We start from the raw sequence: 14,814 nt of genomic DNA on the forward strand, positions 1-14,814 counted from the left end.
ACCGCGTGATATGGAGCGCTTCTATTTACGCCTGCTATTATGCCATCGCCGAGGACCGAGGTCTTTCGAAGACCTGCGGACAGTTGATGGTGTGCTGTGTCCCACGTATCGAGACGCGGCTGAACATGCCGGCTATCTGGAGAACGACAGCGAATGGGTTTTGTGTTTGTCGGAGGCTGCCGAGTTCCAGATGCCGTACCAGCTGCGCCAGCTCTTTGCAACAATCTTGGTCTACTCGGCGCCTACGGATGTTCGGGGTCTTTGGGACCAATTCTTCAAAGACCTTTCGCTTGACTATGCGTACAGGAACCGAGAGATGTTGGACCCTTTTAAAACGTCTGTTGTGACGTTCGACACACTGAAGAGTATCCAAGACTTGCTCAGTGTCAGTGGGTACTCCGTCCAAGACTTTGATCTCCCTCGGCTGAGCGAGTTCCCTCGCCTGGTGCTTGAGTCTGTTCTGCAAAACAATCTCATCCGACGAGAGCTAACGGGATATGACGCGTCTGTTCTTGAACAAATTGTGAGCGAGGAGGACCACCTAAACGAGGAGCAGCGCTTGACCTATGATCAGATCACCCAAGCTGTCGAGGACCCACAGGAAGGCAGGAAGCTATTCTTCGTTGATGGACCAGGCGGTACCGGGAAGTCGACACTGCTTCGGAACATACTGGCCAAGGTTCGTCTATCCGGAAAAATTGCAATCGCGGTCGCTTCCAGTGGGATTGCTTCTCTGCTGCTTATGGGAGGTCGGACAGCGCATTCTACCTTCAAAATCCCATTGAAGATAGACGGCGAATCTACTTGCAACATCAACAAGCGATCCCAGGTCACGGAATGATGAGGAAAGCAAGTTTGATAGTTTGGGACGAGGCACCCATGGCGCATCGGCACGCGTTTGAGGCAGTGGGAGAACGCTTCGTGATGTTTTGGATAACGAGGCAGAACCTTTCGGTGGGAAAGTCGTTGTGCTTTCGGGAGATTTCAGGCAAATTCTCCGTGGTGAAGGGCGGCTCGGCGACAGAGACAATCGACGCATGCCTGAAGTCATCCGAACTGTGGCCACTTTTCCAGAAGGTGCGTCTGACAGAGAACATCGCACGGCTGCCGATAGTGCTGCAGAAATGGCTGCGTTTTCCGAGTACCTGCTGGAGGTTGGAGAGGGAGACACGAGGTACACAACGATCTGGGAAATGACTACATTAAGATTCCACGTGACATGCTCATAAAGCCCGCCGGTGATCCAGATGAGGACGAGGAGATCCGTCCGGGAGCTATTCCGCGAGGTAAGGTGCAGGGACAGACTGTGCAGTACCTGGGACTGTACTTGGCGACTCCTTGCTTTCCCACGGTCAGCTGTATGTGGCCATGTCAAGGGTTACGTCGAGGTCGAGATTCAAGGCATTGGTCGAGTATCCAGAGCGGGAGGAAGAAGAACGGAGTGTACACTGTACCGACAGCTGTTCGAGAGAGCGTAGGCAGCGACACATACTGAGGAGGCGAGCGTAGCGAGTACGCCTGCGGTTTGAAGTCCGTGTGCGAAGCACCCGGGTGCAAACCCAGGACCAAGCAGTGCATGGTAGACAAGCGAAGGCGAAGCTTGCGAGCCGTAGCGGGCTTAGGGTTCGTACACACGGGAACCACGTGAGACGAGCGCAGCGAGTACGCCTGCGGTTTGAAGTCCGTGTGCGAAGCACGCGGGTGAAAACCCAGGACCAAGCAGTGCATGTTAGACAAGCGGAGGCGAAGCTTGCGAGCCGTAGCGTGTGGTACAAGTCAACAGTAAATATACCGATATAGAACATATGCCTGTCATAGTAAAAATAGTAGTGAAGCGAGTTGGAAGAGCGAGCGAATGGGCACCAACCAAACATGCACCCACCGGCTAGTTGCTGAACTGGACAAGTGTTTCTGGAACGGAGTGGTACTACACAAAGGTTATACAGTACCGTAATCTGAGCTATAATAGTCGTACTTAATACCAAAAACATGTGTTGGGCAAACATTTGACACATATCCTGCCGCACTTGCCAAAAACGATGTGGTACATTCGACTCGCTGCGTCTCTCCGGTGCTCATCATTGCGCCTTCCGCTCCATCGAAGCTGCACACCCTCCCGTGGAATCGCCCACTCCAACCGTGTCATATCGACGCTTCAGCCTGCGCCGCGCGCCGCCGTGTGTGTCATCGCCAATGAAGTTCTAACCGGGAAGGTATCCGCTCCCACCTCGAAGCCCCTTCTCTAAAACATCAATTGGACTAACGCTATAATGTCGTTGTTGTTTTCTGTTTCTACACTTGAAATGTCCTTACACAGACGCTGGACACCAACTCGCACTGGATCTCCAAGCTCATGTTCCGTCGGGGCATCGACCTTAAGCGCGTCGTGGTGATACCCGACGAGGAGGATGCCATCGTGTCGACGGTGAAGGAACTGTCGCAGATGGTGGGGCCTAATGGCTACGTGTTCACTACGGGAGGCATCGGCCCCACCCACGACGATATCACCTACGAGAGTGTGGTATGCTATCGAGTTTTCCGGTTTTGGGATGGTTGTGATCGCTACGGAGGATAATCCTTTACATGTTGCTTGATAGGCGAAGGCTTTTGGTCTTGGAGTAGAGTACCATGAAGCTACGTTGAGAGGGCTCGAAGAGGCGATGGCGAACCGTTCAAGCAAGATGACGGCGGGACGCAAGCGTATGACTTTGCTGCCCGCTGGCTGCAAGACGCTTACAACGGAGTTTTGGACGCCTATCGCTGTCGTTGAGAACGTGTACATTCTGCCTGGTATTCCATCGATGGTTCGCTCCATGCTCACAGCCAACGAAGAGCACTTCGTTGGAGAGCCTATTTTCCGCGCGATCGTAAGTTCAACTCTGTCCGTTCAGGTTTGAATAGCCCTTTTGCAGATTGTTGATGTGAATATTACCCGCTGTGAAGGTGAAAACGCTGATGCTGGAAGGTGACCTCGCAGCTCAGTTGACAGCTGTCCAGAATGCTCACCCGAACATTGCAATCGGAAGCTACGTGAACCTGACAAAGGACGAGACGGGCGTGCGTGACACGAGCTTCAACACTCGTCTTACAATTGAAGGGCGCAACGAAGCTGAGGTCAAGGAAGTTAGCGACGAAATTGCGAAGCTCTTCGATGGTGAGCACATCACACTGTGAGAAATAGAGTAACATATTTGGCTCACAGCAAAACGGAGATACGATCGTGTACTCAAGGTCGTGGTGTTGAGCTGAGCTGGGTTTTTCTACCGCTCGCTCAGGTCCCGTCAAGCGGCATGGTAGAAAGCGAAAGAGAAATAAACCTGGTCGGCATTTCCCATCAGCTGCAGTGAGCCTTCTTGATATCGACAGCCTAGTGCCACTTCGAGACGAGCAACCTGTTCAACTCGGTCGCTTAAAGTGAGTGGAAGACACTGCCCAGCGCTTAAAACGCTGCTCGAGCAAGGATGGATCCAGATCCAAATGCATACCCCGACGTGGATGCAATAAGACTGCAGTTGATCCTCTGCGCTCGGAGAGTAGCTTACGACATTAACGCAAGAACGGAAACAAACTTGGTATTTTGTTTGACATTTGCCTACCTTTACTACGCCAACCATTACGCTGAGTTAAGCATGGAGTTGAGAACATGGTGCAAAAGAGTGTACTGCGAGTCGCGGAACTCCGTCGGGACGCTGTTCAAGCCTGTCTGCAACTCCTGCAGCACGCTGGTCACGAAACCGGCAATGGTTTGGTCGCGGATGTCCATCACAAGCAGCGACTCGCGCAGCCAGTTCAGCTTTATCTCTAAGTCGTCGGCGAGATCAGCACCCAACTGCTGCACCAAGCACAAGATCAGCATCTGCGAAAGCTTGGGCGGGCGGCTGCTGAGAACAAGTCGGGGATCACACTGCTGGCACGTGAATGCTACTAGATTTACGTTCTGTGCACCGAGCGCAAACTTGAACGCCTCTTCCCAATCATTACGAGCGAGGCATTCCAGCACTGTGTCTTTTTGTGCCTCCAGTTGAAGCTCCTCAGGAGACTTGGCGACGGGCACTAGCGCAACATCCATGCTCCCAGAATTCACTGCCGAGCTCAATTGCTTCACCTGCTGGGTCAAACCTTCCACAACCTTCGTTAATTGCTCCAATTGGCCGGCAACCTTTTCGTTGCTGGTGCTTTGTCCACTGCTCTCAAATGCACTCCGCGTGCCCTGTACGAATGTGTCGTTAATTTGTTCGAACATCTTCTGCGTAGCGGCCTGGAAGGATGGGATCAGAATATCCTGGAAGCATTCACGGAACGACTCACGCACAGGCTGACGGACGTCTTCGACCACGCGCTGCACCATGTCGTCAACGCCATTGGCCAACTGATCTGGTAGCGACGTAGCTAAAGAGTCATCCATCTTCTGCTCCATCAGCGGGATCAACTTCTCAGTAATCACGTGCTGGAATCCATTCTGCACAGGCTTCATGAAGTTGTTTTCCATAGTGTGCAGTACAATACGACCCATGGCAGGCACGAGCACTGACTGCAACTGTTTCTGAATCGATTTTTCCACTTGAGTCGATACTTGTGCCGTCAGGTGATTGCCTAAATTGCCCATAACTTCACGCATCTGCTCACGGAGCTCCTCATCGCGCTGAAGTTGTGCTGCCTCCATCCGGCGCAGCGCAGCAAGAAGCGTCTGCTGTTGCGTCTCGCTCACTGTGTCATCAACGGACGGGTCGTACTGTACTGAGGCTTCATCCTGGAATGCACGGACCGAAGATGACGGCGACGAGCGGTTGTAGAACCGCAAGTTGGGAAGCAACCCATCGTCACCAGCCGTAGATGACGCTGACACCGATACTGCATCATCGCCGGTAGCTAGATGCAGCGAACGGGCACCAGTGCTCCGCGTGCTCCGAGCACCTGGCGATGAAGGAGTTGGTGGAAGTCCATTAGCACCAGTGCGAAGCGGACCGTGCTGGTCGGTATTATCACGTTCTTCTTCTTCGTCATCCTCTTCGGGAGTCTGGACATCAATCTCTGTCTCGGGGGCCGAAATTGCTGCAGCCCGCGGGGATTCGGCTGCCGTCTGGTACGACGTCTCGATGCTTTCACCTTCAGTTGTCACAGCACCAACTGTTTGGCCAACGTTCTCACCTGCCTCGACATCTTCCTCGATCGAGCCATGTGCACCAGGGACAAAGCATTCACTGGCTGCTACGTGATATCGCTGAATAGCATGTGTCTGAAGGCAGTAAAGCTGCATGGAGAAGTTAAGCCCACCCATTGCTGAGGCCAAATCACTGCCATCGCGAGCGGGTTGGCTCTGACCGGTACGGTTCAGCAAACCCATGCTAAGCACTGGGTAAGCCAGCGTAAATTCTGTTGCGTTGTCGAAACGGCGTGGTGTGCGACTATCGGAACTGGGAGCTAAGTGGAAGGCGTACACCAACGGCTTGGAGCGGTCGGCCACAAACAAAAACTGCGTAGTTGGGTCAAAAATCGTCTCGTGAATCACAGACGCGTCTTCGAACGATTCATCGCGAAGTGTCACCGTCTGGTAGCACACAGGTGCTGTGTTCTCCGTCAGAGCAGCGTTCCACAACGACAGACGCGTGTTGGCCTCACCGCCGATGAAAAGGCCAGGCTGGTTCAAGAAGTTCCCTCCGTAAAAGTGAAGACTGTTGACAGCTTCACCGTTGAAAGGCTCGAATCGCTGAATAAACTCGGCGGGTTGGCCGGGGAGGCGGTCCTGAACACGGTACACTTGCACAAAGCCATCACTGCCAGCGGTAACTACGCAATCGCCACTTCCAGGCGAAAATGCCATGTCGTTAATCTGCCCAGACGTCTGGCCACACACGACACTCACATCGTACAAGTTTTCAGCGCCAGTTCCGTCGGCTTCAACCTCCGACATATCAGCAATGAACACCACGCTTCCATTGGCAATTGCAATCTTGTTAGAGTCCGACGGGTGCCACTTCACGCGTTGCGCCTGCGTTGGGACCAGTTTGATCAGCTCGCGGCTCATAGGGTCGTTCTGGATCGCCCAAATAGCCACGTGGTGGTCCGTACCAGCGCTCAACAGCAAGTCGGACTTGCTGTTGAAGAACGCAAGCTCCGTAACTGTGTGGTGTTCGTGCTTCCGCAGCAACAATCTGTCCACGGAGCTCTGACTAATCACGCGGATCAATCCATTCCTGATCGGGTACGAAATAAAATGTTCGTTCACAGAGATGAGGTTTCCCAGCTGCGACGAGCGTTCCGAGGTGTACAGCGTAATGGGCATGACTTCCAGCGATCTGCTCTCTCCAGGAGCGGTTTCCCCACGCGGTTGATACTCCACCGCCTCCCCGCTAAGTCTCACTCCAGGAGGCGTCGTAGGGGCGTCACCAGCTGCTCCAAACCCAGGTGCACTGCCCGTGCGCCTGGGTGAACCTGTCAACGAGCTAGAGGCCGATCCACCTGCTCCGTTGCTGCGACTGCCATCCATAGAAGCGGTAGTAGCGCTGCGAGGGGCAGCAGGGAACATCCCTCCACTAGTAGCCGAGAGACTGGGCACTGGCTGGAACTGGGAGAACGCGGGCGGTAGCGGCGCCGACCTGGGCGGTGGGAAAGCTCCGTGGCCGGGCAGATTCTGCTGGAACTGAGGCAGCAGCGAGCTGGGCGCGCTCATGGGGGGCATGGGCAACGGACGCATGTGGTGGTTGCTGCCCATAGGCATAGAGTTAGAAGACGACGCCAGGAACTGCTGCAAGAATTGCTGCTGGCTGTTCATGGCTGCCGGAGGAGGGGTGAAATGCTGCTGTTGCTGCAGCAATTGGTGCAGTGGGTTGTTGCTTTGAGTCACTTCGGGAGACACGTGGTCGAGCGGCGAAAAACGGGCTTAAATTCGGGCATGTCACAAATTCGGATTAGTGGCGATGTTCCCCCTCTTTATAGGAACCCGCAATGGGCTTCCGAAGGACGCACCGGCGCTGGGGTTAGGCGGCATGGGGGCGCTCCCTGGTGGCGGGGGCGGCGCCAGGCCGCTGCTAGCCGTGCTGCTGTTCCGGCTGTGGCCGTGGCTGCCGCTGTCGCTGCGGGCGCTCATCTGCTGGAAGCTTCCGTCGGGGGCTCGAGGCAAGATGCGCTTTGGAAGGGGTAGATAGGAAGGGGTGACGGACGGTGGGAGGGGCGACAATAGAGTCATGCTTCGATGAAGGAAATGTCATCCCTCCTAGAAGATGGGTTATTACAAATATAGTATGCTCTCGGTGGTCGACACTTGGCTGAAGGTTTACACAGTCGTGTTGGAGCTGATGATGGTTCCCTTGAAGAGCTCGACAAGCTTGGCGCCGACCTTATTGGTATCCTCGACGTCACGGCCTTCGACTGTGAGGCGCGTGTTGAAGCTGGCGTCACGCGTTCCGGTCTTCTCCTCGGTCAGATTCACGTAGCTGCCGATGATGACCTCCGGGTGTTCCTTCTGCACAGCTCTCAGTGAGGGAGCGAGGACGCCTTCGTACTCCAACGTGCTTACCTGTTGTTCGTCGTGAGCACAAAACCACAGTAGAAAAATTAGGACAGAGCCGAGCAGCACGTACGATGACACGGTGAATGGGGACGCCAACAAAGTGCTCTTCGTTGCACGTGAGCATGTCCGTGACCATGGACGGGATTCCTGGCAGGATATACACGTTGTGGACCACTGCAACGGGCGTCCAACCTGACGCATGCAGAATTTTGCAGCCATCGGGGAGAATTGCCATGCGTTTGATGCCATCGTTCATCTTAAACGTCGGAAACTTCTCCGCCAACTCCTTCTTCATGGCCTCTAGCGTCGGCTCATGCAGCGCAACGCCGACACCAAACGCCTTAGCCTGGCAATCCGCAACACTAAAGCTGTAAGCACACAACACACACCTCCTCCATCCAATAGATCACAGTATCCTTACAATGCTTTCGTAGGTGATGTCATCGTGCGTGGGGCCGATGCCTCCCGTCGTGAACACGTAGCCACTCGGGCCCACATACTCCGACAGCTCCTTGACCGTTGAGATGATGGCGTCTTCCTCGTCAGGGACGACTACGACGCGCTTGAGGTCGACGCCCCGACGGAACATGAGCTTGGCGATGAAGTTGGAGTTGGTGTCGAGCGTCTGGAGAGGCAGAGGGCAAAGTGAGCTCGAGTCATTCATTCATGCAGCGACCGATCAGTGGCGCACACCTTCCCCGTGAGCACTTCATTGGCGATGACGCAGACGGCGGCGCGAGGCGCGGATGCAGGGGCGGTGGAGGTCATACTGCGGGTGATGAGGGAGACTGCGTAGCGAGGGGGTCGAGGAATGCAGCGACACAGATGCCACATCCGAAGAAGTGATCGGCGCGAATCAAATCGTAGCTTATGGTAGTCATTTACGGGACGGAAAGAACTTGCATTCACTAAGGATAAACTTGAAGTGGACTTCGAGTCGACATGGACTTTTCATTCAGGAACTCCAACCACATAACAGCCCTTGTAGCATTGCGAACGGATGGCTCTTGTGGCAAAAATCGCTCTACGTAGCTCACACGCTCGTATATTATCTACAGAAACTTTGTACACAAGAGGCTCGAAAGAAGAGCATCCAATGGGACACCGTCACATCTGACAGGTAGCATACGTGCTGCGAGATGCCAAGCCAAGACCAGAGGGGTTCCGTGTCAGCACAGCCGCCACTTCGCACACATGATGCTGGTGCAGAAATCTTGTTTACGAGCGTGTCCCCTGATTATGTCGCGTTACGTTCTTAACGCTGTATTGGCACTCTCCGATCTCATCGCCACGCAGTCTCCCTCATCACCCGCAGTATGACCTCCACCGCCCCTGCATCCGCGCCTCGCGCCGCCGTCTGCGTCATCGCCAATGAAGTGCTCACGGGGAAGGTGTGCGCCACTGATCGGTCGCTGCATGAATGAATGACTCGAGCTCACTTTGCCCTCTGCCTCTCCAGACGCTCGACACCAACTCCAACTTCATCGCCAAGCTCATGTTCCGTCGGGGCGTCGACCTCAAGCGCGTCGTAGTCGTCCCTGACGAGGAAGACGCCATCATCTCAACGGTCAAGGAGCTGTCGGAGTATGTGGGCCCGAGTGGCTACGTGTTCACGACGGGAGGCATCGGCCCCACGCACGATGACATCACCTACGAAAGCATTGTAAGGATACTGTGATCTATTGGATGGAGGAGGTGTGTGTTGTGTGCTTACAGCTTTAGTGTTGCGGATTGCCAGGCTAAGGCGTTTGGTGTCGGCGTTGCGCTGCATGAGCCGACGCTAGAGGCCATGAAGAAGGAGTTGGCGGAGAAGTTTCCGACGTTTAAGATGAACGATGGCATCAAACGCATGGCAATTCTCCCCGATGGCTGCAAAATTCTGCATGCGTCTGGGTGGACTCCCGTTGCAATCGTCCACAACGTGTACATCCTGCCAGGAATCCCGTCCATGGTCACGGATATGCTCACGTGTAACGAAGAGCACTTTGTTGGCGTCCCCATTCACCGCATCATCGTACGTTCTACCTTTGTTGGTCTACCATTCTCTTCGCGTGCTAACCACAAGCTGGTTTCTGCTTTGTCGTTCATGTAGGTGAGTACTTTGGAATACGAAAGCACCATTGCTGCGCCCTTCAAGGCGTTGCAAAAAGAGCACCCAAACGTTATCCTGGGCAGCTACGTGAACCTGACGGAGGAGAAGACTGGCACGCGTGACACGAGCTTCAACACGCGTCTGACGGCGGAGGGCCGCGATGCAGAGGAGGTGAGGCAGATCGGGGGCAAGCTGATTGAGCTCTTCAAAGGAAAGATCGTGGATCCTAATTTGGCTGTGTAGACTTTCCACCCACAGTACCCAACGATAACCTAACTAGGATTTCATCAACTGTTATCTGTATTAGTTAAACTCTTACTTCACCTTCACAAACATCAAATGCACCCTGGCGAACTCGTCACATATAACGTAGCGATACCCAATGTGTCGGAAATTGCTACGATTCTGTATTGGCTGAACTTCGATCCTCACAAAAATTGAGTCAGGATTTTTGAATGGCAAACATGGCGACTGCCCCCCTGTGGACGACAGCGGAGGACAACGACATGGCGACGACGCACAGTCCAATGCACTCGCTGGACTACCCGTTAGGCGACGAGGTGCTGAATGCCACCAAGCTCGCGGCGTCAATTGATACCGACCTCGCTACGATCTCGAAGTACTACACGCACGCGCGCGCCTACTACTCGCAGTACTACGGCATTCCAGTGACCCAGTACGCTGCTAAGAACAATGTCAAGTTGCATCTCGGTGTGCTCATGACAAGCGAATCGTCGCAGTCGGCTGAGATCGACTGCGCTGTAGCTGCCGTGCAAAACTACCCGGGGACAGTGGCAGCCATTCTTGTGGGAAACGAAAACCTCATGAACGGAGTGAAATCAGCCGACATCCTCAGCATCGTGTTCACGATCAAGTCGCGTTTGGGTGCCACGCTCGCAGCTACCGTCAAGTTGGCACCGTGCAGCGAATCACGGAGCACTTAAATTGTGTCTACGACACGGAGACAGAACGCCTGAACGCTGGTCTCGATATCTTGGGTGTGACCATCTACCCGTTTTTTTACTCTGCGTACAGCGCCAACTCCCCGACAGCAATCCTAGACGGGGCTTGGAACGCCATGGCGCAGAAGTTCCCCGCTAGCAAGATGGTTTTAGCGAAGACTGGGTTTCCTACAGTTCGATTCGACCCCGTCGCTCGCAGAGTCGGTCAACTTCTATCACGCAGTGGGGAGCTCAGGTTTTGGTTTTCTTTCTTTGATCGCAGACCCGACGACAATTCCATGGGCGTAGCATTGGAGAAGCACTTCGGACTGTTTACCTACAATCGATCTGCGGAGAGCACAGACCCGGACTACCCGCGGCTTCTGAACGCTACCGTGACGCCCGCCACGGCCTCAACTACGGCATCTCCGACGACCCCAGCTCCCACTGCAACATGAAAGAAGAATACCACTGCACTTGCATCATAAATACCTGTGACTCCATGACGACAAAGGCTATTGTACTCGTCAGTGAAGATTGGACCAAAACCTATTAACATGCCACACTAAAGGCAATAGTTCTTCGAGTTCTTATCCGATCAGATGAAGACGGCCACAACACAGTTCCTTAGTGCGTTGTACGTGTATTACAACTTTTACTTTGCTAGCAATATGTCCGGGTCAAACACCACGGTGCGAGAGCTGACCCCAGGTCAAAAGGACTATGTCGTACGGTGTTACGAGTTCATGACCATATCGAAGGAAGAAGAGCTCTTTAGGGGCTGCGACAATATCTGTGGATGTGTTTTTACTACATTTGCACTTTCGCATGTGTATTGCCCCCTCCTCCAACCAGAAGTGCTTCTCAAGAGCAACCCGTTTCCCGCAACTCTGTAGCCTCAGGAATGCCTATGTAAACTGACTCGTAGCGCAAAAAGGCTGCGATTCAGCCGATTTTGACCTTGTCGCTATAAGTTTTAGGGCTGTGAATCATCAAACCGATGACCACATTTTGGCCCAACGACTTGTGACGAGTACAATACCAAGTGGCAGTACTCGGGAAGCCCTCAACCTCATCGTGACGAACCCCAGGATGACGGTGTATCCGTGTGACAAAGATTTGACTGTGGTACTATACAGCACATCAAGTGAACCACTGCTGCACGGTGCAGTTTGCCCCATAACGTTGTCGCAAAGGAAGGCAGTACAGCATCGACAATGCATTCGTAAGCTCAGCAAAGCACCAAGGAGCTCCCAAGGAGCCTCCCACTCGTGAACATGATTTGCATCTTCAAACGAAGAGAATCTCGTCGGATTGCGAGTCCTCCCTACGTTCGCGCACCAGGTCAACAACCGTGTGCAATACGAAGATGGCGCGCAATACATGTATTAATACATGTATCCCGCCAGCATCCTGTTAAAGTAGATCAGGCTACTAGAGCGCTCAACTGCAAAACAGCGTGTTTCGAAATTGTGTGCTTTGAAAGCCAGCTTACGGAGCCCGTTGCAAGTGGCAACCGACTCAACTTCACATCCCGTTGGCAGATCGCTTGCAGGATCTGCTCCACCTCCCCTTGTACATGCAGGCAAATAAATGGTCGCCATTTACAAATAACGACGGAAAAAGACGTACGACACAAAAAGATGCTTCATTTAGTATTTTTTTGTCTTCCATACATTAGTTTTAGCCAATAAAAGATGTTATGGATTTATATAAAATGGCTGGTGCTAGACGATAGTCTGGGTGTAGGAACCTCAGCATGCTCTCATTTTCAAATGGGAAAGCAAGCTTCCTACACCCTCAAGCAGAAGAGAGACGCACTTGCATTAGTTCAGCGAGTGGGGGTCTACGCTTTTTTTGTTTTTGATGTAATATTTAAATTTAATAATAACCAACGCCGCCTTTTTCAGTCGCCCACGTTATCTTCATCTATACTATCAATGTTACCACCTGTACACAGCCAGAATCTCCCAATAATGGTGGTCTCTATCCTAACTGCCCCAGAAGGCTGCCACGCCGTTAGGAGAGAGAGACATACAACGTGGGAAAAGGATCAAGGCAGGACGGGGCGTTAAGAACAAGAAGAGGGGAGAATGGAGCGTCAAATGATCATTCTGGGATTTGACCTTTGAAACCTATCACTAGGCTGCGTGGCGGCACAAGGTGGCCGTCATCATCTCTTCATGTGCTCCTCGAGTCGGACGCCATCATTTCCCAATTGGCCGTCTTGCAAACAAGCACGCCCGACACACTTCACTGAGCAAGACCCAAAGCTGCAATGGGAGTCTGGAAGACCGACCAACTCGCAACCGTGCGCGTAAGCACCCCAGAAAACGACAAGCCCGATCTTGCTGCTCGTGAGCCTACCACCGTTCTGGACGTGTTCAAGGACGCGGTCACCCGAGCACCTAACGGAAGAGCACTCAGCATTAAGAAAGACGGCGAGTGGGCCACCCATACCTGGCAGCAGTACTACGACATCAGCCAGCAGTTTGCACGAGCGCTCATTCACGTTGGCGTCCAACCCCATGAAGCTGTCAATGTGCTCGGTCCCAACTGCCCGGAATGGCTCTTTACTAACATGGGAGCTATCATGGCTGGTGCTGTGACTGCTGGTGTCTACGCTACTAGTACATCTGAAGCCTGCCAGTACATCTCCGCTCATTGCGATGCCAAGATCGTCGTCGTGTCCGACAAAGTGCAGCTGGACAAGTACCTGTTGGTCTTGGATCAGTTGCCGAAAGTGAAGGCCTTGGTTGTCTGGAACGAGAATGATGTGCCCAAAGAGACCAAGTACAGTGTTCCCATCTACGCGTTCAACGAGTTCCTACGTCTGAGCGAGTACGTCAACCCAGGCTTGCTCAACGAAAGAATGGCGGCCCAGCAGCCTGGTCACTGCTGCACGCTCATCTACACCTCCGGCACGACGGGGCCTCCGAAGGCTGTCATGATTTCCCACGACAACTTGACATGGACGGTGGCGGCAGCAATGAATGCACTGAAGGCTTTGGGAGATGCAAAGCGTACTGTAAGCTTCCTGCCACTTTCGCACGCGGCAGCTCAAATGCTAGACATCCACCTGCCGATGGCTATTGGCTCTGAGGTGTACTTCGCAGGCGCCGACGCTCTTCGCGGGGGTCTTCTTGGTACACTGCAGGAAGTTCGTCCGAATTTCTTCTTCGGTGTGCCTCGTGTCTGGGAGAAAATGATGGAGTCACTGAAGGAGAAGCTTGGTGGTGCTCCAGAAGGCCTCAAGAAGTCCCTACTGACGTGGGCCATGGTACAAGGTGCTGATAATGCGGAGCAATCCCAGTATGGTGCTACCCCAGGTTTAAGCTTGAGCTTCTGGGCAGCAGATTATCTGCTTCTCGGTAAGGTTCGCAGTGCTTTGGGACTTGATGAGTGCACCACCTTCATGACAGGCGCTGCGGCCATTTCCCCCGACGTCATTCGATACTTCAGCTCTCTCAACATCCCGCTGTACGAACTCTTCGGCCAGTCCGAATGCTCAGGGCCCCACTCTATCAACACACCAGACAAGTGGAAGATCGGCACCGTTGGTCCAGAAATGGAGGGAACTACAACAAGGATTGATCCCGGCACGGGTGAAGTCCAGTACACCGGGCGCCACATCTTCATGGGCTACTTCAAAGATGAAGCAGCCACCAAGGCTACTCTCGACGACGATGGCTGGCTGCACTCTGGAGATGTTGGTGAGCTGGACGAGGACGGGTTTCTCTCTATCACAGGACGGATCAAGGAGATCATCATCACCTCAGGCGGCGAAAACGTGCCTCCTGTTTTGATCGAGAACGCCCTGAAGACCGAAATCCCGGCACTTGCGAGTGTAATGGTAATCGGAGAGAAGCGGAAGTTCCTGACATTCCTTTGCTCCCTGCGAGTGGAGTCGGATGCTACTGGTGCACCTACCGACAAGCTGGACAAAATGGTTTTGGCAGTGGCGCAGGAAGTTGGGAGCGATGCCACTTCTGTTCAAGAAGCTCAGGTGTGCGATAAGTTCCGCAAGTACATCGAGGACGGCATGAAACGAACTAACGCCAAGGCTGCTTCACGAGCGCAGCAAGTGCAAAAGTTCTTCATCATCCCACGCGATTTTTCTCTCGACGGGAACGAGCTGACTCCCACGATGAAGGTAAAGCGCCCCGTTGTCGAGAAGAAGTACATTGAGGAAATCGAGAAAATGTACACCCGCGCTTGCCTGTAAAGGAAAAGCTCAGCATCTACGCGCAAGTCCATACGAATAGTACCCG

The 14,814-nt window shown here is 53.5% G+C and overlaps 6 protein-coding genes across 6 annotated transcripts; 4 read left to right on the forward strand and 2 right to left on the reverse strand.

Moving 5' to 3' along the window:
• Positions 1-2,039: 2,039 nt before the first annotated feature.
• Positions 2,040-3,174, forward strand: KRP23_10653 (uncharacterized protein; the record flags this gene model as incomplete). Its single annotated transcript, XM_067881128.1, has 4 exons — positions 2,040-2,213; positions 2,318-2,521; positions 2,598-2,867; positions 2,944-3,174. 4 exons carry the CDS (start codon positions 2,040-2,042, stop codon positions 3,172-3,174), a joined length of 879 nt encoding a protein of 292 aa, XP_067741403.1.
• Positions 3,175-3,613: 439 nt separating this feature from the next.
• On the reverse strand, positions 3,614-7,087 carry KRP23_10654 (Enhancer of mRNA-decapping protein 4; the record flags this gene model as incomplete). The annotated part of the gene is made up of 2 exons (XM_067881129.1): positions 3,614-6,879; positions 6,967-7,087. The coding sequence occupies 2 exons, from the start codon at positions 7,085-7,087 to the stop codon at positions 3,614-3,616; spliced, it is 3,387 nt and encodes a 1,128-aa protein (XP_067741404.1).
• A 186-nt stretch (positions 7,088-7,273) lies between these two features.
• On the reverse strand, positions 7,274-8,278 carry KRP23_10655 (uncharacterized protein; the record flags this gene model as incomplete). Its single annotated transcript, XM_067881130.1, has 4 exons — positions 7,274-7,516; positions 7,581-7,856; positions 7,932-8,135; positions 8,204-8,278. The coding sequence occupies 4 exons, from the start codon at positions 8,276-8,278 to the stop codon at positions 7,274-7,276; spliced, it is 798 nt and encodes a 265-aa protein (XP_067741405.1).
• A 548-nt stretch (positions 8,279-8,826) lies between these two features.
• Positions 8,827-9,845, forward strand: KRP23_10656 (uncharacterized protein; the record flags this gene model as incomplete). Its single annotated transcript, XM_067881131.1, has 4 exons — positions 8,827-8,901; positions 8,970-9,173; positions 9,249-9,524; positions 9,603-9,845. The coding sequence occupies 4 exons, from the start codon at positions 8,827-8,829 to the stop codon at positions 9,843-9,845; spliced, it is 798 nt and encodes a 265-aa protein (XP_067741406.1).
• Positions 9,846-10,057: 212 nt separating this feature from the next.
• KRP23_10657 (uncharacterized protein) lies at positions 10,058-10,546 on the forward strand (the record flags this gene model as incomplete). The annotated part of the gene is made up of 1 exon (XM_067881132.1): positions 10,058-10,546. One exon carries the CDS (start codon positions 10,058-10,060, stop codon positions 10,544-10,546), a length of 489 nt encoding a protein of 162 aa, XP_067741407.1.
• A 2,275-nt stretch (positions 10,547-12,821) lies between these two features.
• On the forward strand, positions 12,822-14,768 carry KRP23_10658 (Long-chain-fatty-acid--CoA ligase ACSBG2; the record flags this gene model as incomplete). Its single annotated transcript, XM_067881133.1, has 1 exon — positions 12,822-14,768. One exon carries the CDS (start codon positions 12,822-12,824, stop codon positions 14,766-14,768), a length of 1,947 nt encoding a protein of 648 aa, XP_067741408.1.
• Positions 14,769-14,814: the final 46 nt, after the last annotated feature.

Source organism: Phytophthora ramorum (genome assembly GCF_020800215.1).
Source record: "Phytophthora ramorum isolate Pr-102 chromosome Unknown Phyram_PR-102_s0010, whole genome shotgun sequence".
Lineage (NCBI taxonomy): Eukaryota > Oomycota > Peronosporomycetes > Peronosporales > Peronosporaceae > Phytophthora > Phytophthora ramorum.